Here is a 23,280-nt window from a genome sequence, read left to right as displayed (position 1 = left end):
GCCTCCCGCCTGCGGGCTCCCGTCGTGCCCTCCCGGTGCCCCGCTGAGTGCGTGTTCAGAGGCCTCATTTTCTCTGTCTTCTCCCGAGGATGGCCTCGAAGGTTTCGGTCTCTCTGCGGTGCCCACCTGCCCCCGAGCCGTTTGGTTTGTAACTGTGGTGGTCACACACGCTGGTGAGTCGATCCTTGAACGGCCAGGTGTCGCGGTGCCCAGCGTTGTCCGCGCAGAGCCTTGAGCACGCACGTGAGGAAGCTGTCCTGCAGCCAGGCTGGCTACTCAGACCAGGAGAAGGCACCCAGTGGACGGCGATGGCTTCGAAATGATTTCTCAGGACTCGGGTTTAATGAGGGGACAAGGAGCAGGCGTGCTGGATGGCCCTGCCATGTACTGCCAGGGCCACGCGCTTCCTTCTTTACCTGCCTTGCCCGGGGTGAGGTTCCTCGCAGACCTCCTGGATGCAGAAGGCACGGGATGAGGGACCGGGAGGGGACTTCTAGGGTGTTCAGTTTCAGAAGAAAATGAGAAAGGTCGAGTCACCTGTATATGCATGAGAGGGAAAATGCCAGAGCAGGAATTTTCTGAGAGGGAGCGAGGGAGGCGGGCGGGAAGGGAGCCACAGGGAAGGTGGCAGGCCGACGCCTCGGAGGGGAAGAACAGACAGAAGCCTGCAGCTGCCACCAGGGGGTGATGTTGGGCCAGGACAGCGGGGTGGCTGTCCAGGAGAGGGTGCCCAGGATGTGTTTTCAGACTGCGCCGGAGGTCTAAAGGAGAGCGCCACACGGAGCCAATCAGACGACAAATGCCGACAGTGGGCTGTGCTGCAAGTGGCGGCTGGGCCGTGCTGCAAGTGGCAGCTGGGTCATGCTGCAAGTGGCAGCTGGGCCGGCTGCATTGCTGTTTGGGATCTGGGTGGCCCCTTTGGACGGCAAACTGTGCAAAAGCATTCACAACTGGGCTCTGACATGCATCTCCTTGGAGCAGCAGAGAAGCAAAGCTGCCGTGCCTGCCTGAGCCATAGCCCACTGGACGGACAGATGGTTTCCTCTGAGCCCTCAGGAGTGGCTCCGCCGAGGACGCCTCTCCCAGGAGACCCTCCCTCGTGTGCCTTTCTGCACGTCACCCCTGAATCCCCACCCTCTGCTGATGCTTCTTCAGCTTCCCTGTCCCGCTCCTGTGGTTCTTCACCTACCTGGCTGTCCTCGCACGGGCTGGGCACCTGTGCTTTCTCAGAGCTCAGCAGTGCTTGCAGTGGAGCGAGCGGGTGACGTCTGGGCCCCTCATCCAGCCCCTCTGGCTGGTGCCAAGGTGGGGCAGGATCAGATGGGAATTGAGATTGGAATGCTCTGGCTCTGCGGGCTGGCAGGACTTCTGAGCTGCAGGAGCAGAGATGCCCACCCAGCAAGGTGGGCATGTGGCCTGGAAGCCGGCTTGCTTAGACAGCGGCTCCCCCTCAAGACACAGTCCCCCTCCCCAGGCCAGCCCAGCTGGGCAGGACACCCTCCTGCCAGCCTGGGGGCCCAGGGCGAGCTGCAGCCGGCAGGAGCTCTTCTCTAAAGAAGTGACGTGTGTGTTTGTGTTTTTCAATTTTAAAGGTGATCCACGTCTAGTAACCGCATTGGTTTTTCTTTTGCTGCCGTGACAAATGGTCACGAATGTAACGGTTTAAAACAGCACAGACTTCTTTTCTCACAGCGCTTGAGGTCAGAATTCTGACACGGCTCATGGGCGAAGGTGTTGGCAGGGCTGGTTCCTTCCGGAGTGTCCAGGGAGGATCGTTCCCTTGCCTCTTCCAGCTGCTGGAGATCCTGCACGTTCTTGGCCCGTGGCCCCTTCCTCCTCCCTCAGCGCCTGCAGCGTGGCATCTGGCCGGCTGCCAGTGTGTCGCTTCTCTTTCTCTGACCTCGCCTGCCTCCCCGTCCACCTGAAAGGACCCTCGTGATTCCACAGGACCCGCCCAGGTGATGCAGGACAAGCCCCTGTGTACGGGCAGCTCGTCAGCAGCCTCCGTCCCTTCCGTACCCATCACTCCCCTCCGCCATGGAGCATCACATGTTCACAGGTTCCAGGGACTGGGATGTGGACATCTTTGGGGTCATTATTCTGCCTACCGTGGTAACTAAATATTGGAAAACAGACAAAGAAGGAAAAATTACTGCAGCCTCGCTGCCCAGCAGGCTTAATATTTTCTGATGTTCTTGTTTCTGAGAGCACTTATGTGGTGGGGACAGTGCCACGTGTTCCCCCAGTGTCATTCTCACGGGGCCTCTTGTGCTCTCCAAAGGGTCCCATTTTGGACGATAATTTATCTGCCTCCCTGCTTTCCCCGATGGTGCGCTCGTGAGGTCTCGGGTCTTGCTTGGTGCGGTCACGTTGGGTCTCTAGCGTTTTCTGTGCCCCTGGCCTTCGTCGTGGTTGTCACTTGTGGGGCCTGCAGGTTGTCCCGAGGGTGGACGTGCTGCCCCCCTGACCCGCCCCCGCGCATGCGTGCCACCGTCTGACCGGAGCCCGAGGCGCGTTTGGCTCGCAGGCTTTCCTCCCTCTCCTGCTTGCTCCGGCTCCGGCGGGAGGTGACCGTCAGAGTTTCATTCCATCCGGCAAACAGTGTTGGACGTGCTTGTCACCATGCCAATGTCATAAAATGAGCAGTCCCAGGGAGCTCGTGGGGGTGCCTTTGGGCCGAGATCACGGAGTTCAGTCCCGAGCCCGGCCTCACACCGAGCTCTGTGTTATCCACGGGCCCGCCCTGCCCCTCTCCCCATCCTGGGAAGTCCTGACGGAGGCTGGGGGAGCAGAGCATGGACTCACAGGATGGCCCGTCGCCACAGCCAAAGTCACTCAGTGCCCAGGTCACAGAGGGATGCTCCCTCTGGGACCTGCTGAGCCAGCCCATGTCGTCCCTGCCCACCTCAGAGAAGGAGCTCCGTGGGCCACAGACCCTGGTCTGGCTGCTTCTGGGGCCAGCCGGGATCCTGTCAGTCCTGTGGGGAGGGTGAGCAGATGGGGACACAGTCAGTCACGGACGGGCCCCAGGAGGCCTGGGCTGCCTGCTGCTAAAACCCCTTCCCCAGCAGTGGTGGGACAGCTTTTTGAGTTGGGGGCTTGTGTTGGACAATTTCCATGTAGACAGATGCTCATACGGATGCTGGGGCAGGTCCTCCTGGAATAACTGGTTTCCTTGGCCAGGGGCAGGTGTGGGTTCTGCCTTTGGCTGCCAGCCCTCGTCCCCGCCCCACGTGGCAGATACTTCCCTGGGAGTCACAGAGCCCAGCCTGGGCCCGAGACCCCAGGAGGAGCTTCTGGTACAAGCTGAGGCTGGTGCCTGGCCTGGCACCTGGCTGAGCCAGCCCTGGAACCTGTGCCCACAGGACTTTGCCCTGCTCTAGGCACCCGGTCTCCAGTGGAGCCGGTGAGGAGGAAGCTTGGTGGCATGCGAGCACCCTCGCTGGCGGGAGTGCCCAGGAGGCCGGAGGACGCTCTGGATTTCCCCTCTCTCCCCACGTCGAGGCCTGGGGGTGGTAGGAAGGGCCTGGCATGTTCCGAGGCCATGGGCCCAGGCCAGGGAGCTCTACCCTCCAGAGCACAGAGTCTGCTGGCGCCAGGAAGCCACCAGCCGTGCCCCGTGCCCAGACACTGCTTTCTGCAGGCTGCCTGCCACAGCTCCTGAGAGCAGCTTGGGGCCATCTGGAGCAGGGGGCCTGTTGGCTTTGCCATGGAGGGGCTGGGCAGGTGGGTGCCCTGTGGAGCTCGGGAGAGCCCCTCTACCTGGGCTGACCCGCCATCTGCCTCCCACTTCCCTGGCCTCCTTTGGGCCCCTCCTCCTGGAAGAATCCTGCAGCTGCTCACCTAGCCCTGCTGCTAGTGCTTCTCCCCTCAGGCCCACCCTTCGGGTCCCTGCTGTGCCTTCGGGTGCAGGTGCAGTTGTGTGGGTGGTATCTGCCCAGCCAGATGGTGGTCTCCGGGTGGGCAGCCCCTAAAAGGCCCGGTCTGGTTCTAGAAGGCTCTTGGGGTGTGGATAGCACTTCTTATATGCTCCCTGGGCCTTCGTCCAGGCTTTCTGCTGTGCGCCCCCCCCCCCACCTCCACTGGAGAGGCAGCCTGAGGTTGGGCTGGGGGTGAGGGTATAGTTGTGTGTAGAGTCAGGTGGGCTGCGTGGGGGTCCCCAAGGAGTCTGCTCCAGCCCTCTCCTGGCTACGAATGGGTCTCCTAACCGGAGGGCTTACCACACAGGGCCGGAGGAGGCTGGGGAAGGCCAGAAGAGCAGAGTTGGAGCCAGGCCCAGAGTGGAGATGCCAGGGGTAGAGACGTTTGGGGTCTGGGGGCCAGGAAACCAATGTGGAAAGAATCTGCCCCACCCTGGTCATCTTGCTGGCATCCTGGTGCCAGACACACTTCTGGTGGGGCACCTGGGCCTCCCTGGTGCCTGCCCTGCGCCCCCTGAAATGTGGCCCCTATCCCTAAAGCAAAGACAGACTGCTGGATGGGGGGGTATGCCTGAGGCCTAGTCTAGAACATTCTGCTTAACGTGCCCAGCACCAGAGAGGGTGGGGTCTGGCTGGGTTCACCCACCCCCACCCAACTCAGGTCTCCAAGGCCACTGTCAGAACCTCTCCCACCCCCCAGCTCCTTCCTGGGAAGTCATCTTCAAATGCCTGGGGCATTTGTGCCTAAAGGCAGGATCCTCTGGGAATCTTCCGTTACCCCAAATCACAGAATCATTACAAAGTGGGGAGGAGGCCCTGGCCCTGGAGTGGCCTGTAGGGCTGTGGAGGGAAGCTGCGGTGGCAGTGGCCACAGGGGGCACCTGTGTTGGGAGAGCTGCTGAGGGTGGGTACAGGGTGAGGGCGGGTGGGACCAGGATGCGTTTGTTCCAGAGAGAGCTGTCCCCTCTTTGGGGATGCCCACAAGTGGGGTCTGGAGACCCCATAGTGCCCGCTCTCCTAACCCTAACCCTCTCTTGGGTCACGCTCGAAGCAGCCACAGGAGGGGACGACTCCCAGCATGGAGTCATGGCTAGGAGAGCAGGGAACCTGCTGGAGCAAGACCCAGGACGATGTATGTGACAGGAAGGTCCATCAGGGATTGGGTGGCCCATCCAAAGGGACCCAAGAGGGTCAAGCAGCACCCTGGGGTCAGTAATGGCAGTACTCTGTCACTTTTGCTAGACTGCAGAGGTGACAGCTGCCTGCTGAGGAGCTGTGGGCTCACAGTGGCTAGTGGGGAGGGGCCCAGTGTAGGAGTGCCCAGAGCTCGGACCCCTCTTCACTTACCTCCCCTGGCCAGGCTGACTGGTCGCTGGCATTTTCTCTGCACCATGGCCTGATGGATGGGAAGGTGCAGGCCTGCTGGGGTCCAGGTTGCGACCCATGGGAGACAGCCTCTGAGGACAGAGCAGGGGATGGAGAGAGGGCTGAGGGTGACACCAGCACAGGTCATGGAAAGGAGACTCCTGCCTCCAGCTTCCTGACCATGACTGCTTTTCTCCGCTGGGCTCCAGGACAGGCAGGGCCTGCGGCTCACCTTTGTCTACCCATCTGTCACCCACCTGCCCACCCAGTTGTTCCCCACCTGTCCATCCACCTGTCCACCTGCCCCATCTCTGCATGTTGGAAGCTCACAGAGGCCGACGTATGGGGCTCAGCCACTCCTGAGCCAGTGGCCTTGGCCTCTGCAAATGGTGGTCATCTGAATAGTGAACCCCGAGATGTCCACATCCCGATCCTGGGGACATGTGCCTATTTCCTTATGTGGCAAAGACTGCAGATGTGATCGAATTAAGGATCTTGAGATGGGGAGATGGTCCTGCCTTACCCAGGTGGGCCCTGAATGCCATCACGAATGTCCTTATAAGGGGGATTTGGCGAAGAAGGGCAGGTGATGTGACCATGGAGGCAGGTTGGAGTGATGCGGCCACCAGCCACAGAATGCCATTTGTGGAAGAGACATGGAGGACCCTCCCCTGGGGCCTGCGGGCGGTGGGGGTGGGGGTGGGGGGGCAGGGCGGTGGCCCTGCTGACACCCAGGGATGCTGATTTTGGACTTCTGGTCTCCAGACCTGTAAGGATATGTTTCTGTTGTTTAAGCCACCCAGTTACTGGTACTTTGTTGCAGGAGGCCCAGAAACTGAAATAACCACCTCCTGCTACAGCCAGGACACCCTGGGGCCCCTTACCTTATCACCTTAGTTACCTGCTTCCCCCCGTCAAAGCCAAGGGGCCCCAGTCCATCTGCACTTGTCCCCTAACCCTGGCCAGGAGCCCAGAAACCTTGCCATCTTCCTTTGGTCTGGCCTGGGCTGGGTCCTGACCCCTCCTTCTCAGGACTCTTCCCGGCCTTCCTGATGGCTTCCACCACTGGGAGCCGCCTCGTCTTGGCCCTGGCTGACTGGAGATGCTCCCAGCCCTGCTTCCCACGATTTCAGCGCCACTTCCCGTGTCCTTCAAAACCTGCGCAGACCCCCTGCCATCCCCCGTGCAGGTCTTGTCGTACCCGTGCCAGGGCGAGTTCCCACCACAGCGTGCAGCAGGGTGCATGGAGAGTGGGTGTAACGGGGGCTCCCGGGGGTGGGGGTGGGGTGCGTGTGTTCAGCCCCACCTCAGCAGCACCAGGCCCTCCTGCCCAGGAGGCCAAGCAGGCACACGTCAGCCCTGCAGAGCAAGCTTGCACAGGGACCCCCTATTGTCCTGCCGCCCCCCGAGGGAAGGAGGGGCCCAGAAGGCTCTGAGGCAGAACATTCCTTGGGAGGTGGACCAGGCAGGCCCCAGCTCCTGTCCGTATCAGTGTGTGGGCCAAGGGGATGCTCCTGGCACCTCCTGTCCCTCGGCAGCACGGGGTGGGGGTGAGGGGCTGCCCACCCCTCCTGGGGAGGTGCCTTCCCGGTCCCCCTGCAGCTTGCAGCCTTTTGTGAAGCCCCTGATACCTGTGCCTTCCTCCTCTGCTCTGGAACCCCGTGCAGCTGACTCCCGTCCAGCTGGTTTTCGTCAGCGCTCCTGGCTGGGATTTGGGGAGCAGCCCTGGCCTGTCTGGGTGACACCTGGCTGCAGGAAGGAAGGATTCTTGGCCTAGGGGCAGGCAGGGCCTCATAAATCCTGGCTCCTGACAGGAAGCCCAAAGCCCAGGCAGGTGGACACGGATGGGATAATTGTCCCCACAGGCCTGGCGTGCCAAGGATGCGGCCATCTGGCCTGCCCGGTGGGCTTGGGGCGGCCTCTCTTTGGGTGGTCTCAGCCTTGGTTCTGCAGGGGGAGGCTTCCCCTCCTCCCCATCTCTTCCTCATGGTACAGGGTGGGGGGTCCTCTGACACGCCCTCCTCTGTTCTGCCTCATCCAGAAACCGCCCAGGAAGGGACCAGCGTGCTCAGGGGACACATGGCGAGGGGCCTGCTGTGGGCTCTGGAGGTTGCCAGGCCACCCAGAGTGGCCTGGGGTGGGAGGAACTGGGGACAGGCCTGGGTCCCAGGCGGGAAAGCCCAGTTGGCTATGGGTCCCCACACTCAGGCTGAGAGGAGGGTCAGAAAGGGTAGAATGAGGAGATATGGGGGGTGGGGAGGCACAGCGGGGCAGAGGGCACAGCGGGGTGCCGGTGGGCAGGGGACGGGCCGCCTGGCTGGGCCCCAGTCCTTGGGCTGAGTGATCTGCAGAGAAGACCTGTGCGGTGGCCTCGGCTCTGCCAGCTGGGCCTCGGGAAGGGGCAGCAGCCCTACTTGGTGGGGATCAGAGGATTTAGCCAGGCTTGGGGGTGGAGAGCTGGTCCCCATGGGTGGAGAAAGCCACCTCTTCCCTTCCAGCCGCTCCAGTGGGCCGCCGCAGCCTCCCCGCCCAAGGGCATCTCCCCAAGGTTTTGTTTCTTTTCGGAATTCCTTGGCCCTTTCTGGGCTCAGTCCTGGACCTCAGTCCCACTGCCCTCCTGGCATTGGGCCCAGCCCCGGCAGCTCATGTGCCCGTGTGTTCTCACCGCCCTAACCACGTGCTCCGGCTCCGTCGCAGGCAGGTTTGGGTTCACACCCCGCCCTGCGCTCTTGGCTGAGGGGCCTCGGGAGGCTGCATTCTCATGAGTGAAGTGGGAATCCTAAGGGTTGAGCCCGGTTCTGCCCATCCAGAGGAGGGTCCTCGCCTGCCACTGGGCTGATGGTAATGTCCTCCTGAGGGCATGTGCTGGTCAAGGTGTCGGGATGTCTGGAATCTTCCAGCTCGGAGCCCAGCAAGGCTTGGTGGGACACAGACATTGGCAGGTGGCGGGATCTTAGCTCTAAGATTGCCACCTCATGCGCGGACTGGAACAATGAGTTTTACAAACCCTGGTGGTTCCCAGAGGGTGGCCTTGGGCACAGTAGATCACCCATGTGGCTGGTTTTCCTGGTGGGAAGCTGCAGCCCTGCGGGTTTCTGGTGGCCGCCCCCATGCAGCTCCCCCGAGCGGCTCTTGGCCTCCCCTGCGGGACGGGTTTGGGAGGCTGCTCCTGTGCGGGACGGGTTTGGGAGGCTGCTCCTGCCCTGCAGGGCAAAGGGTCGTGTGTATGTCGGGGGGCGGGGGGGGGCTGTCTCCTGTCCTGGGCGGGCCCTGGTGATACAGGTCCCCTGAGGCTCCAGTGACAAGTCAGAGCCAGCCTGTGACAGCTGAGGTCCCATGGGGTAGAGGGAGGGAGAAAGCCTGGCGTCCTGGGAACATGCTTGCTGTGACCTTGCATCTGACGAGACAGGGTCCTGAGCCGGCCCGCCTAGGATATCCATCTGGTCCTGAGGGAGGCACTGCCAGAAAGCAGGGGACCGGCTGGGGCCTGACTCGGTGTTTGGCTGGAGCCTCTCCTGGTGGGGCTCCCCACATCCCACCCCCTTCCGGCCCCCTCAGGGCCCTGCCACTCCCAGCAGTCTCCACCCAGTGTGATTAACGTTGTCTGAGGCTAGTGTGCAGCCTGTCCCCTGGGGTCTGCATGCCTGGCCTGCCAACACTGGCTGCTCTGTCCCTAGGCTCCGTGCTCCTGGGAAACACGCTCTGTCACCTGCATGGGAAGGAGGGGCACCCCAGCAGGAGCCCCATGGCGTCTCATCGTGAGGAGGGACTGGGAGGCTGGCACTGCTTGGTGGAGCTGCCTGGCCATGGGACCACACAGGCCTGGCTCTCAGAGCTCGGAGCCATGTGCTGTCTCACGAAACAGACCTGCTTCACACCTGGGGGACTCAGAGACCCAAGGGCAACTGCCCAGCCCAGGCTGGCTGTACCTCCGATTCTGGCCCCTGTCCATACCTGGCCGCTGATCTGAGCATCTCATCACACCCAGGCAGCTGATGGACAGGCGGATGGGTGGCGACCTGTTCTCCCAGGATGTGGGTCCCCTCTTGTTCCCCTGGGGATGCCGAGGGGTCTTCACTCTGTAGCCTGAGGTTGCTGAATTAACTGGGCTGGCTGCACCGGAGGCGTGTTGGCGCCTCCCATGTGAGTGCTTGCCCACGCTTCCTGGAGCAGAGCGTCCCCACCCACGGCCCAACGGGGGCTGCAGCTCCAGGTGCAAAGTCGGCTCAGGTCACCCCAGGACAAGCGGGGAGTGAGGGGCCCGTCCGCTGCCCAGGCTGCTGCCTCGTGAACGGAAGGGTGCTCAGCCCCCGGAGTTTCCTGAGCCACAACACTGACCAAGTGAAATTCCAGTTCACAAATGACAGGCCAAAGCTGGGACCGAAGTCCTTGTGCGCTGTCCAGCTGGGTTAGCTGTGAGGAGCGGTGTGGACTGAGGGATTTTGGCTTTGGGGTATCTCGTACTGGTGTCACTGGTGAATTGATGGATCATTCTGGAAGGCCAACCAATGGGATGCCTGTTGCGTGCCAACCTGGGCCAGGGCACAGTGATGTGCTCCCAGAAACCTGCCGGGCAGTCCCAGTCTCCTTACCCACACCTGGAGCCCTGAGGTCCTGGGGTGGAGGGATGAGAGGCTCCAGGGGTCTTCAGGGAGGAGCCCTTCCTGGTCCCAGCGCTCAGTTTCCCCTCCTTTCTGGCCCTGTGTGGCGCCAGCCTGCCCCGTGAATGGGATTCCTGCCCAGGCCAGACTGTTGGACTGCGACATCCCCTCCCTGAGGCTGGCCAAGGACAGGGTCAGTGCTGACACCCTGGGGTACCATCGGCTGCCCCCGCCCCCAGCCCAGGGCTGCCACGCCCCGCTCCCCAGCCTGCGGGTTTGAACAGGTAGTCCCCCCGCAGGCGGTCGCACTACGGAAGGATGTACAGTGAAAAGCTGCCCTCCCACCCCTCCCCCTAGGCACCTAGCTCCCCGCAAGGAGGCAACCGTGGGCCACCTACCTACCGTGCAAGCAGATTCATTCAACAGATCCTGAGTGACTGTGCTGTGGGGTTGAGCTCCTGGTGCTGGAGTTGCAGCAATGAGCAAAAGGATGGAACTCCCTGTCCTCTGGAGGCACCGGTGGTGCGCAGGATTTGACAGTATTTCCCTTGTCCCCAGGTGCTGCGGAGGAAGAAAGCACAGGCCTCGAGAGGCATGTTAAGCTGGGGTCAGTTCTAAACAGGTGCTCAGGTGCCCCCACCAAGCAGGTGACTCTGAACCTGAAGCACGGTGTCTGGTCCTTCCTTCCACCTCCGCTTCCTCCTCGCCTCCTCCCCTACCTCCCACCCTGGGGCCTGTGCTGCCCACCACCCAGGAGGCTGGGTCCTGTATCCCCCACCCCGGGCCAGCCACGTGCACCAGAGATGGTCAGCCGAGAGGACTCTGCTGACTCTGCCCTGTGCCCCCTGACCCCGGCTCCAGCCGAGGAGAGAGCCCTGGTCAGCGTGGCCTTCTCAGGCTGGGCTACCACTGCCTGGAGAGGGGGCTCGGGGGAGGGCTGGCCACGCTGCCCTGCTCTGGCTTCTCTCCTGGAGGTGGTCCGTAATTAAGTGTGATGTTTATTTAATAGCTAGAGGCTCTTCTGCTCTCCTGAGGCCCCCTGCGGGCCTGGGCTAGGCTGGGCACGAGGACCCTGAGACTAGGGGGGCACAGTGCTCACTGAGGCCCTCACGGTCCAGCTGTGGGCAGATCACACAGTGCAGAGTCACAAGGGCTCAGTCCAGCCTGGAGGCAAAGGGGACTGCCTGGGGGTGCCCAAGTGGGGCCCACAGCGTGGAGATGCTGGGATGGAGGTGGGGGTGATCCCAGCAGTTGGGACAGTGACAGGCAGCAGGTGGCCGTCGTGAGTGCCAGGCCCTGCAGCCCCCTCACCCTGGTGCCCAGCAGTGTCAGGGTGGGGCTCTGTGAGGCTGTCCCCCACCCCCACACGAGCAGTCGTGCTGGTGCTCATGTGGCCGGGGCAGTGGAGACTTTGCTGTGCTAGCTGCTGTGAGGGGGCTCTCCTGGTCTCTGGTCCACATGCCTGGCCACCTGCCCTCCAGGCTTTGTGGCCTCACAGCCCAAATGTCAGGCAGGCCCCAGAGCTTTGCACCTGCCTCACTCCTGGGCCCACCACTTGCCCGCTGGGGCTGGCCTCACACTGTCTCCTAGGCTGGGTAGACAGGAAGCCCTGGGAACCCCCAGCTTTGACCCCTGGCCGGGCCAGCCTCTCTCTCTCCCTGCGTAACTCCCTAGGAATTCCCAGAAAATTCCCACTGTTAACCTCTGCAGGGCAGGCTGGCGGCTACATTCCAGCAGTCAAGAGGCAGCTGGCCTGTGGTTCCGGCCACAGCCTTCCTTGTGGGACTGTGGCCACCCCCAAAGCCCATTGCCTGGCTCGGAGGTCTTCCAAGGATCCTCCTGCAGAGGTGCACAGAGAAATGCCAGAGCCATTGGGGGAGCCTCGGGCCGGCTCAGGTCTGGGAATTCAGGCACCAGGTCCTGTCTGCTTCCCGTGCATGGCTGGGAACAGTTGGGCTCACCTGGCAGCACCAGGAAGGCTGGGCTGGTGCCTGGCCATCTGCGCCCATGGAACACTGGGGGCCCCACTTGCTCCGAGCTTGCCTCCAGGCTATGTTCCCCCCACAGATGGGGAGAGCTGCAGCCTTTGGCCTCTGACCTTCAGGGTCTGTGGGCACGGGAGCCTTAACCCCCCCTTGGACCTCAGAGGGAGCAGCTCTGCGGGGGTGCTTGGGCAGAGGTGCCTGATCCCCTGTCACCCTATGTTGAGTTCCACACACATGCAAAGCATCCTAGGACCGAGGCAGGTCACCCGGTCGTCCCCATCGGCAGTCTTAGTCCCTTGGGCGTCGCTGGCCGAGGTCCGCTGTGGGAGAGGAAATGGTGCTGCCCTGCAGCGCCCGGCGCCGGGTGGGGGTCTGCCATCCCTGCCACAGGAGATCGCCCATGTTCCTGTACCCACAAAGGCAGGAGGGAGCCCTGGGGAGCCCGGGGCTCTGGGCTTGGCAGCTGGACTCGGCAGCTTGGCTCGGCGTTCAGGCTCATGACCTGCTCTGGGCCTAATTCAAATGCCACGGGATCCCAGCAGATCAGGGTGGCAGAGGCTAGATGGGAACACACGGAGGCCATTCTTTGGGGACTCTCAAAACCAGGTGTGACTTCGTTCACAGGGGCAGGGCCGTCCTCCTCTGCTGAGCAATGACCAAATGGCTCTTGCAAATCATGTTTCACTCGCATGCCAGGGGCGGCCACTTTCTCCAGTGCTGGGGAGGGAGCCATACCGCAGTGCGCTCCCCCGCTGCTGGGCTCACACCCCTGGGTTTCCCTCCCGTGGGTCCTGGCCTGCTGGCCCATGTCCTCCTCTGGAGTAGGGGAGGGCCCTGTGGCCGGCTGCTCACCCGCCTCTACCTTCGGAGACGTGGACGAGTACACCAGTGCCAACAGGGGCTGTGAGGGCCTGTGCTGCAACACCGTGGGGGGCTTCTGCTGCTGTCCCCTCAGCCACCAGCTGCAGGGAGATGGCAAGACCTGCCAAGGTAGGGCCTGGCCTGGCCCCCGGCCATCCCTGGCCTCGGTGTCCCTGCCCAGCTCCTCTGCACGACTGTCCCTTCTCAGACCTCGGGCTGCTCCAAGGGGCCCAGGCAGGGTCCTAGGTGGGAGCCCAGGTCCTCTGAGTCCTCCCCACCCACTCCCCCGTCTCATCTCATCCTCACCCCTGAAATTGCCTAGGGGCTGTGCAGGGGGAGGGAGGGGAGGGCAGGGAGAGGCTGCTCTGGGCTCTGTCCAGGGGAGATGTGGGTGGTGGGCCCAGAGCCATTGCTGGGATGGGCGGGCAGGCGGAGGTCGTGGTGGGGGAGTGAGTCCCTGTGGGGGGGAGTGAGTCCCTGTGGGGGGAAGGGCCCCATGCCTGGGTGTGCACAGGGTTACCGGGGGGCCCTGTGACTCCCAAGGACTCCCAGAGGCCCGGGGGTGGGGCCGGAGGTGCTCCCCAGCTCTGGGTGGCCCCTCAGCCCAGCCTCGCCATTGCTGGCCGGCCTTCAGCAACGTCAGGAGCAGACAAAGAAACCCCCCCAGAGAGAGACGGGAGCAGGTTAGGATGGAGGCAGTGGGGGCGCCCAAGTCATGCCCCCCACAGTCCTTCACACGCTCGGACCCTGCCCTGGCACTCAGAGTGCTTGGGGCTGTGGGCGGCCAGCGGGCCCCGGCTCGCTCTCCCCTCCAGACAGTCGCCATCATCTCATCCCCCAGGACCTCTCTGTGAACCCCACCCCTGCAGCCGTCCAGCTGTCGGGAGGCAGGAGGCGGGGGCCAGCCTGCTGGACCAGGGGTTGGGGGGCAGGGGGCGTCTGCCCTGTTCGAGATGTTCTGGAAACACTTTCTGGGGTGTTCTTGGCCAGCAGGAGGCAAGGGAAGGGAGAAGTTGCTGTGGCCACTGCTCACACCCAGGACCTGGGGTCCCGCGGGGGCCTCGGGGACGGGGTGGCAGGGAGCCTGGCTCTGTGAGGAGGCGATGCTCCCCCAGCTCCTGGGCCAGCGTCTCCCATCACCCACCCTGTCCTGGCTTTGCCTTGGTTTCCCCTTCTGTGAAGTGGGCTCGGTCGGGATGACAGAAATCCCCCAGGCCTGCATGGCTGCTCCAGGACATGCTGAAGGCAGGTAGAGTTGGGGGGAGCCAGTCAGGACCCTGCCCTGCCTTGCTGGGCATGCACCCGTCCTCTCTGCGGCTGGCCGGCGTCTGCCCTGCCCACTGACCCTTCCCTGTCGGTGTCTCTGCCTGTTCCAGTAGTGCACAGGGGGTCAGACGGGTGCTGCCCTGCGGCCCCAGGAGCTGCTGTCCAGGGCTATGGCTCCAGGACTCTGGTAGGCTGTTTTCTGTGATGGTGGAGTGGATCGGGTAGGGGTCTCTGGACTGGGGTTTCAGGAGAGTGTGTGTTGAGGCCTGGGAAACGGGTGGCCCCTGTGTGCCCTGGAGGGCCCCAGAAGACAGAGCTTCCACATTCCTGGCCTGCCCCATCCATCTCCTGCTGCCGCGAGACAGGTGAGGGTCAGAGGCCCTCCTGGGACAGATGTTCCTGGCTGGAGGAATGGGTGAACGGGCTTTCCCCCACTGCACCCCCTGTCCCCTCCCCTGCTCCCAGAAGTTAGGGAGGGGTCTTGTGCTCTGGACTCCTGGCCTGTGTGGGTGCTCTCCCAGTGCTGACCCAGGCCTGGCAGCCAGGTGTGGCAGGTGACAGGTCTGCAGGTCCTGGAATATCAAGTCCACGGCATTGACACTGCAGAGCTGAGCAGTGTCAGTAAACCAGTTAGGCCCGGACCTTGACCCGTGTTCCTTCAGGAGGTGTTGGAATCTCTCCACCCAGGAGGTCTCCAGGGACAGGTGAAGTTCTTGCCCTCTGGCAGAGTTGGCTGGATTCAGGGGCGTGGACCAGATGACCCGGGGCCCAGGCAGGAGGCTGGACGAGCCTCAGACCCGCATCCCAGCAGCACCGGGCTCTGGGCCCGTCCCCGGCCTCAGCCCCCCTGGAGGTCGTGGCCCTCCAGCTCTGCGTGTTTGGGATGGTTGAGGCTCCGAGTCACCGCATGGCCGAGGGGGCCCTGCTGAGAGCCAAGAGCCTGTGTTTCCTCTGTCCCCCCACCAGCCCAACCTCCCCTGACATCACGGCTCTGGCGAGCGAGCCCGGCTCATGGCACCGGCTGAGTGAGCGCCGCCCGTAGGAAAGTTCCGAGGAGGAGAGGACGGCTTTGCTGCTCATACACAGCGGGGCGCACTGAGGTGATGGTGGGGTGAGCCCAGAAACCGCTCAGAGTGATGAATCGCCCTGTGAAGCTCTGAGTGCTGGCATGGGAGCCTGGCCGGAGGGCGCCTTGGCCCTTGCTCTGGGAGCGTCTCCAGGACAGCGTGTTGTCGTGTTCCAGGACACTGTCCTGGGGTGGGCGCATGTCCCAGGTTAGCCTGGACGGCTGCTGCTGCTTCTGCCTCATTCTGGGCAGGGCGTGGCCTCCGCCAGGTGCCAGACCCTTGCCAAGACCCCTGGCGAGGTGGGCTCAGGCCTGTGGGTGATGGAGCTGGTAGGCCCTGGGGAGAAATGTGGGCCCCCCCAAGCTCCTGTCCAGGCTGCCCCAGGGTCCTGAGCTCACCTCTATGACAGCTCAGGCTTCTCATGGAAGCCCTTGTGGGAGGGCACTCCAGGGCCATCCTGCTGTCAATAAGGCCTGCGCTTGAGCCTCTGCTTAGCTCTTTACCGTGTGGCCATGGGCGAGTGACTCTGCCCCTCTGAACCTCAGTCTCTTCATCTGTAAAGTGGGACAAATGATGCTCTCACCTCTTTAGACGCTCTGGAGTGTTCAGGGAAATGTCTTGAGGCCCACGGCCCAGGGCCTGCTGGCAGAAATGCTCACTGTAGCAGGCCCCCAGCCCCAGGCAGCTTCAGGGGCCAACCTCGGATAGAGAGGACAGTTGCCCCCACCTGAGCTGAACTTGCCGTCCACCTTGGCCTTGGGTCACCCTCTCTGCCTTCTCTTGACTGAAGTTCTTTGGGACTAGGACCCTACCTCCAGGCCTGGGGGACCCCCTGCAGGTCTCTGTGCAAGGCCCACTTCCTCCCTCCACTGCCACTGGTTTGGAGTTCAGTCCTGCAAACATTCCCATCTGTAAAATGGGTCCAATCCTCACGTTAAGCCAATGGTTTGGACTGAGGACCATAGTCGCATCGCAACGGGAAGTACGTTCTGTCCCGTTCTGAGAGAGAGATTACTGCTGCTGGGCAGCAGAAACCAGACCGTGGCTGCCTTCCCACGCTGGGGCGGGACCCTGCCCTGAACCCTCGCTGCTGTTCCCGCCCTGGCTGACCCTGCTCCTTCCAGGAGATAAGGAGGGAGCCTGGGAGCCGGGGCGGTGGGTGGTGGCCAGGGCGGGGACTGGGTGAGGAGCAATGGCTTCCTCTGGTGGCAGTGGGTGGCTCGTCCTGGGGGAGGCTTGGCCTGCTGACTCCGGTCCCTTGGCTGCTCCTTGGCTGTGGGGGCTCCATATCAGAGTGCCTGTGAGAAGCCCACAGGAGCAGGTGCTGTGTCAATGTCCCCTGGAGGACGAGATGCTTCTCTACAGTGGATGGCACCAGCTCTAGGGTGGGCAACTCAGGTCACAGTGCCACCAAGGAGACCCGGCCCCCCCTGTGTTCCCAGGGAGTCCCTGGGCCCAGAGTCCCCAGGCTGCCGCTCCCGTCGTCGCTGTGGGCTTCAGTCTCCGCTCTGACAAGCGTTTCTCACACCCACTCGGCCTGAGGGCATGGCGGGTCCTCACTGTCCCAAGGGAGACGAAAGAATGTGAGACGTGACTTAGAGTCCTTGATTTGGAAGCCCCTGAGACTGACCGGCTGCCTGACCCAGGCCAGCTGTGCTGTCCTCTGGCACTGCCCAGGCAGGGGAGGGGGCACATGGAGCTAACCCTGACCCTTGCCCTGGTGCCCAGGGAAGGTGTCCACACCTCAGGCAGCCGCATGTCCATCTGCAGCGCATGAGGCCCTTCCTCGGGCCTTCCTGCTGGGGCATTCCTTTGTCCCACCTGTGGCAGGACCCCCACCCCCAGGAGAGCAGCATTGCGTGGAAGCCTCTCTGGAGGTCTTGGTGCCATAAGGACTGCTGCGCTTCCTGCGATAACATGCCCTCCTGAACCAGAAGAGCAGTCGTGGTGACTGAAACAGCCTCAGCCCGCTCTATCCAGCCCACACTCTGCTCCAGGCCTGGCAGCAGGCCCCCGCCCACTCATGGCCACCCTGGTCAGTGTTGTGGCCTCATGGTATAAAGCACAACAAGAGGCCTACACAGGGGCCGTGGCATGTGCAGAGTCATAGCCAGGGGTAGTGGGGGGATGGAAGACCAGAGCCCCTTGGCAAAGTCAGAGCAACCTGTGGCGCCCCACCAGGCACCAGTCCCACTGAGCCCTGGCACTCCAGTGTGTGCTCTTTGGCCCTGGGCCCCCATATAGGGGGGCAAGATGGGGGCGTCTCCCCTCTCCTTGGCCTGCTGGCTTCTTGGGAGTTGGAAGGGGCTTCCTCCTCACCTCCCGAGCTAGCATGCCTGGAACACGGTGGGCATTCAGCAGACATCCATGGAGCAGCCTGTGCTTGCAGAGGAGGAAACTGAGGCTGGAGAGGAGGGAGGCCTGCCCAGCCTCAGAGTCCCACACCTGCGGGCCCTGCAGCCCAGGCAGGAACTGGGGTCTTCTGGTTCCAAAGCCTCAGCCTTTTCCTGCCAGTGCTGGAATCGGGACCTTCCCAGCCAGTGTCCTCCACTGGCTGTGCTGGATGCAGGTGAGGAAACCCTGGGGCAAGCTGACTTCCTTCCAGGCGGGCGGCAGCATTTCCAACGAGGCGGCTGTGGCCAGAGGCCTCCTCCCCAGTGGGGCTGGGAGTTGACGGCTTTCATTTCCCGGCTCTGGCCCCGCTCATTCTCTAGTGAGCGGCTTCTGGCAGGTATATTCTTGGTTCAGGCCAAGGCAGGAAAATAATAGCCTTGGCGTCGACAGTTGGAAGCAGCTCGGAGACAGAGGGACAAGAGGCCTGCCCACTGGGCTGCCCCGACCTCCCAAAGTTCAGGATGATGGGACAGTTTCCTGAGGATGCCCCAAGGAGGGCAGTCTGCAGGCTGCCACGTGGTTGTGTTCTGGACACCCACAGCCAGCTGAAGGACCCGTAGGTTTAGGCAGAGGACCAGGAAAGAGCTGGGTGCTGGAGCTGGAAAGGCCTGGGTTTGAATCCCTGAGCCCTGATTTAGGACAAGTGTGACCCAGGGCTCAGGGGCAGGAAGCAGACTCACCTGAACAGGGAACCCCAGCGTGCCCTGTGGACTCTGGGCTGGCCTGGGGAAGACAGGCAGGGAGGTGACCAGCGGGCGATTCAGGAGGGGGCTTGCCTCAGCTCTGGGAGCCTCTGCCACTGAGCCAGGGGCCTCTCGGGCTGGGGACATGCGAGCTCCAGGAGGCCATTTTCCTCTAGTTCTCCTGGAATCTGGCCCCGTGGCCCAGGATCTCTGCTTGAGGAGGCTGGGGGTGACTGGGCCCTGCTGAAGCCATAGGACCTCAGGAAGGCGTGCGCGTCTGGCCCCCGCTGGCAGGTGCAGGCGCGGAGGCTGTGTGCACACCAGGCGGGTGGGGTCTGGCCCCTCGTCCCCTCCATGTTTCTCGTCTGCTGCTGACTCCAGTTCCCTTCCCCGTGCGTTTCTGCTCATCTGGGTTGGCCCCTTCTGTCCACAGCTCTGGGGCTGCTGGTCCAGGTGCCTCCGTTGTGTGATGACGGGTGGTGAAGGCTGCGCCTGTGCCCAATGGCTACCCTCCCTGCCACGACCCCATCTCTTACCCAGGGCACCCCAAAAAGTGATCTGGGCCTGGATTTCCCCTAGTCCTCTCTCCCACTTGCCCCTCCCAACCCCATGGGGCAGCTGGACTCCTGATCCCACTGAGCCCTCACCAAACCAGAGTCCCATTCTCAAATCCCTCTGCCCAGCCTGGCCAGGGGACGAGCTTTCCCCATCCTGGAGGGCGAGCGGTTGTAGTCTATGCAGTGCCTGTGATTAATAACCAGACCTGTGGGTCCTGAGCATCTTCCAGTGGAAAGGTTTAAGGGGGCGGTATGGACGCCCAGAACTCGGGGACACTGGCGAATCAGACTGCAAACCCTGTTGAATTAGAGGTTGCTTCTCTGCATTTTATGTGGGCGTTGTTGTCCCAAGCTGGGTCTGTGTGGCCGGTGTGCTTGTGGCCTGTGGGACATGTGGGGCAGCTTAGCGGGATCTGGTGGGTCTGGGCATACTCTTGTGCCTAGGGCAGGGGCGATGGCACTGGGCTCAGAGGGGGCAGGGGCAGTGGCCAGGTCCTGCCAGCTACAGGCTCGGGCACCTTCAAAGGCAGCGTAAGTGCTCACTGGACCTGGGCACCAGGCAGGAGCGAGCTGCCAGCACTGACCCTGGGCTTTGAGGGGACAGAGAGGGCAGCAGGAAGAGGGACCGATGGGGCCCAGAGGCCATGGGGGTTGCTGAAAGTGGCCTGGTGATGTGCCCAGGGCCACCAGTTTGTTGACTCATTCCAGCCTGCTGTGGGCAAGGCCCTGGGCACCGGGCCTCCCTTGACCCCCTTGCCCAGGCTCTGCTGTCTCTCTGCCCAGCAACCCACACTGCCCCACATGTCCTCCGACAAGCCAGTCTGTCCACAGGCCAGCTCAGGCCATCTCCTCCAGGAAGCCTCCCTGGTCACTCCCTGTTCTGTGGTCAGTGCTCCCCTGGTGGCTCTGACCTCCCCAGTGAGACTCTGGACTCCAAAGTGTGGCTGACCTCACCTGGCAGGGCGGCTGTGTCCCTGGCAGGAGCTGCGTCTGCACTGTAGTGTTCAGGCACTCCCAGGCCTTACACAGCTACAGGGGAGAGTCCAGGAAACAAAAAGCCACAGAGAGAGCCAGGTCACATGCACATACATGTGCACACGTATGCAGGAGGCCCTCATCTTGGCACCAGCCACCTGGGTTCTCTGGGGCTGTGCTGGGGTCTGATGTCCCTCCCCTAGGCTGCCTGGTCTCGGGAGGAGAGTGCGTGGGACAGGGACAGAGCTGCTCCGTCCTGGGCTCTCCCGGGGGCTGTGTCTGTGAGAGGAGAGGGCTCTCCCAGTTTCCCCAGCCCTGGCCTGGGACAGCTGTATCAGGAATGGCAACTGGGCTCGCGGAAACAACCGTGGTTTTAATTTTCCTTCCTTTGACCTGGGTGAGGAGCAGAGACAGGGTAATGGGTTTACCATGAGGCTGATTCTGGAACAATTCTGGGAGGCCGAAGCCAGGCCCCAGGGGCTCCCAGGCCAGGCGGGGGCCCTGGCGCTCTCTGCTCCTGAAATAAACTCCAGGGCGGCAGCAGGAGGAGGATTGGGAGGAGTGTCCTGGAGGCCGGCTCCGTGCCATCTCCATGGGGAGGCAGGCTGGACCATGTGTGACCCTAGACCGCAAAGTGACCTCCTGCTCTGGGCTTGGCCCTCAAGGTCAAGGGTCAGAAACAGCCCAGCAGATCCATGTGCCACCTGGGGGTGGGATGGGGTGTGGGGGATGTGGGGGGTGGCAAGGGAGGGCTTTGGGGCTGGGTGGCCTCGAGGCCCCGAGGCCAGCTGAAGAGAAGCCAAGAGAGCGGCCTCCTAGCACCTTCCTGGCAGTTCTCCCCTGTAGCTGGGGGCCCATCGGGTGCACGTCTGACCACTGCCCTGTCCCTGCAGACCCCTGCCCCACCCAGCCCACCAGTCTCCACCCTCCCCATGTCCCCAGCCCACTGCCATCATCTCCTCCAGAACCCAGGCCAGGGGGACCCCCTGCATGTGCCCAGGGCTCACTGCGCAGTGGTGGGTGGGATGAGAGGACCAACTGTCTCCCACTTGTCCTTAAATGCTTCCACCTGGAAGGGACACAGGCGCCCCCTTGCTCAGGCTTCATTGGCCGACACCCGTCATGTGATCGTGCCCACCTTCAGTGAAGAAGGAGGGGAGTGAGCTGCAGGTGACAGCAGAGTCCAGGCCTGGTGTCCCCTGGTGAGCTTGTTCAGGGTTTGCCCACCTGCTCACCTGTCCACCTGCGAGTGCTCACGCCCAGCCCCTGAGCAGTGCCAGGCACAGAGGGCACGAGGGCGGTCGCGATTGCTGCTCGACCTGGCACCTTACTGCGCCCAAGAGCCTCGCCTCTCCCAAACAAACTAGTGTCATCAGTGGTGGCCTCTGGGGGCTTCTCTGAGTGTCACTCCTCTGTTTCTCCTGTCCCCCACCCCACCTGCTGAGGGTCTAGTCCCCCTGTCCTATGCTGAATCCGTGGTTCTACCCCCAGGGACCTGGCCATGTGGGAGACTGTCAGGGTGCCCGCTGCCTTGGCTTGCATGGGTCCCATTCGTGGGTCCCCTCACCCCATGCCTTATCCCTAGGAACTTGGGGGACAGGTGTCCCCTAAGCGCCCACAGGCATCTTGGGCTTCTGAGCCCAGTGCTCTGTGCCGGGGGCTGGGCAGCCTGGATGCCAGGGCACCGCCTCCCTCTCAGGGAGTTAGTGCTCAGGTGTCTGAACCATGAGGCCTCGGGGGGCGCTTCGTGGAGGGGGTGTCGAGGTGAGTAGGGAGGGACAGACACCCCATAGCAGAGGGTCAGCTGGGCCCTGCTCTGCCCCCTGGCTCCAGCTGCCCCTGGGAATATGCCAGCTCTGTTCTAAAGCTCTGGAGTCAGGGCTCTAGGGTGGGACGGGCCTAGCACCAAGGAGGAGCGGTGGCCTCAGGCCCTTGTCCCAGGCTGGGTCCTGGCAAAGGAGCCCCATAGTCCCCCAGCTTGGGCTGGGGAGCTGGAGCCAGCCTGGGGGTGGGGAGAAGGGCTCCTTCTGCTGACACACAGACATTCCACCGGGCAGAGACGCCCAGCCGTGGTTCCGCATCGGGAAAGCATTTCCCAAACAGCTTCCAGACCCCACAGCCGCGAGCCTGGTTGTGCTCGGTGGCACGGAGGGGGGACGGTGGGAGGCCGCGGGTGCTGTCTGGACTGCTGGTGGCATTCTGCACGGCAGCCACTGTCCCCCATGGCCATGCCTGAGTTCCAGAGGGGTGGAGGGCCCAGAGCCCGCTGCACTCCCAGAGCTTCAGGGAGGTGCCACTGTGGCTCATCTGTACCAGGACTTGTCCTGGGCTCTGGGGACCTGGACGTACGTCTTGGTTGGGTGGGGAGATATTGCTGCACTCCAGGACCATGTGCTGCCCACAGTGGGCACACACGTCATTGAATGAAAAATGAGTGAGTGAGTGAGAGAGGACGGGCCGAGAGCGGGCCAGCCCAGAGGCGGCAGCAGCTGGCCCTGGGTGGGGTTTTGCAGAGGTGACTTCTGAGCTGGTGCTCTCTGAAGCCTGCATCAGAGCCCACAGCCGGTCAGGTGGGAGGAAGAGTGGGCATCTCAACTCAGCAGGAGCTGGGGCTCCGGGAGGGCAGGGCCACCCAGAGGATGGCAGAGCCAGGACTTGTGGCCAGAGACACTTTGTCCAGGGATGGACTCAGAGGCAGAGGCCCGGTGGACACCCTGTCCAGGGCAGCTGCGTCACAGAGCTTGGCCATCGATCTGTGAGGTACCTGCTGCGGCCTGCAGGGCGGCTGAGCAGGAGAGGCTGCGTGCCCACCTGGAGGACTTGCCCGCTGCCTGCTGCCCGCCAGGGTTCCTCATCTGGAGGATCCTGAGGAGGTGGCCTGGTGAGGACAGGATTTGGGTTGGAGTCAGACTTGGTCCCTCTGGCTGGCGCCTGTCTCCTGCGTGATCTTGGGCAGTCATTTGTCCTCTGGAGCAGACTTAGCGAGAACTTGGGAGGATGTCCCAGGCTGCATGCCGAGTGCAGGGCTCGGCCACCCACGGGGGGTGCCTGCCACTCAGGTTTCCTTTTGGGCAGAATGAGGGCTTCATTGTGGGCCTGTGTATGAGGGGCAGAGAGGTGGGTGTTGGGTGCCTGGGAGGAGAGGAGGCGGGCGTGGAAGGGAAGCGTCGGGGCGGGCAGGGCGGCTGCATGGGGCTGGGAGCAGCTAGAGGGGCCGGCTGAGCCTCAGTGCCGGAGCAGCCTCCCTGCCGGCCTGTTGGAGTCTGTTGAGGGTGACACTATGGGTGGCACCCCGAGGCCTCACGTAGCTCTTGAGGGCTTCCAGGCAGAAAAGTTGTCTTTTGCCCAAACTTGCCGTGAAGCATTCCGAAGGCCTCATTGTGCTCCTTGAGCTGCCCCTGGAGGCTCAGCTGCTTTTGTGTTTGGCCCCCCTGCTCCCCGGACCCTGTGGGGAATGTGGGGTGATACACCTGCCTCGTTTCCCCTTCCCAAGTCACGTGGGGCCCCTAGCTTCAGGCCCCTGCTGCAGATGAGGAAGCTGAGGCCCCGGGCGGGTCCTAGGACTCGTCTGTGCCACACAGCCCTTCACTAGCTGGAGCCCACATC

The 23,280-nt window shown here is 63.0% G+C and overlaps 1 protein-coding gene across 1 annotated transcript in view; it reads left to right on the top strand.

Annotated features, from left to right (window-relative positions):
* MEGF6 (multiple EGF like domains 6) overlaps positions 1 to 23,280 on the top strand; it is a 113,553-nt gene that overhangs the window by 42,400 nt on the left and 47,873 nt on the right. Inside the window, exon 4 of the mRNA XM_063105686.1 lies at positions 12,742 to 12,861. Coding sequence (XP_062961756.1) covers positions 12,742 to 12,861 — 120 coding nt within the window. The remainder of the gene's footprint in view (positions 1 to 12,741; positions 12,862 to 23,280) is intronic.

The sequence above is a fragment of the Cynocephalus volans genome, chromosome 8 (assembly GCF_027409185.1).
Source record: "Cynocephalus volans isolate mCynVol1 chromosome 8, mCynVol1.pri, whole genome shotgun sequence".
Lineage (NCBI taxonomy): Eukaryota > Metazoa > Chordata > Mammalia > Dermoptera > Cynocephalidae > Cynocephalus > Cynocephalus volans.
The sequence above is the reverse complement of the archived record's forward strand: the minus strand, read 5'-3'. Positions and strand labels throughout refer to the sequence as shown.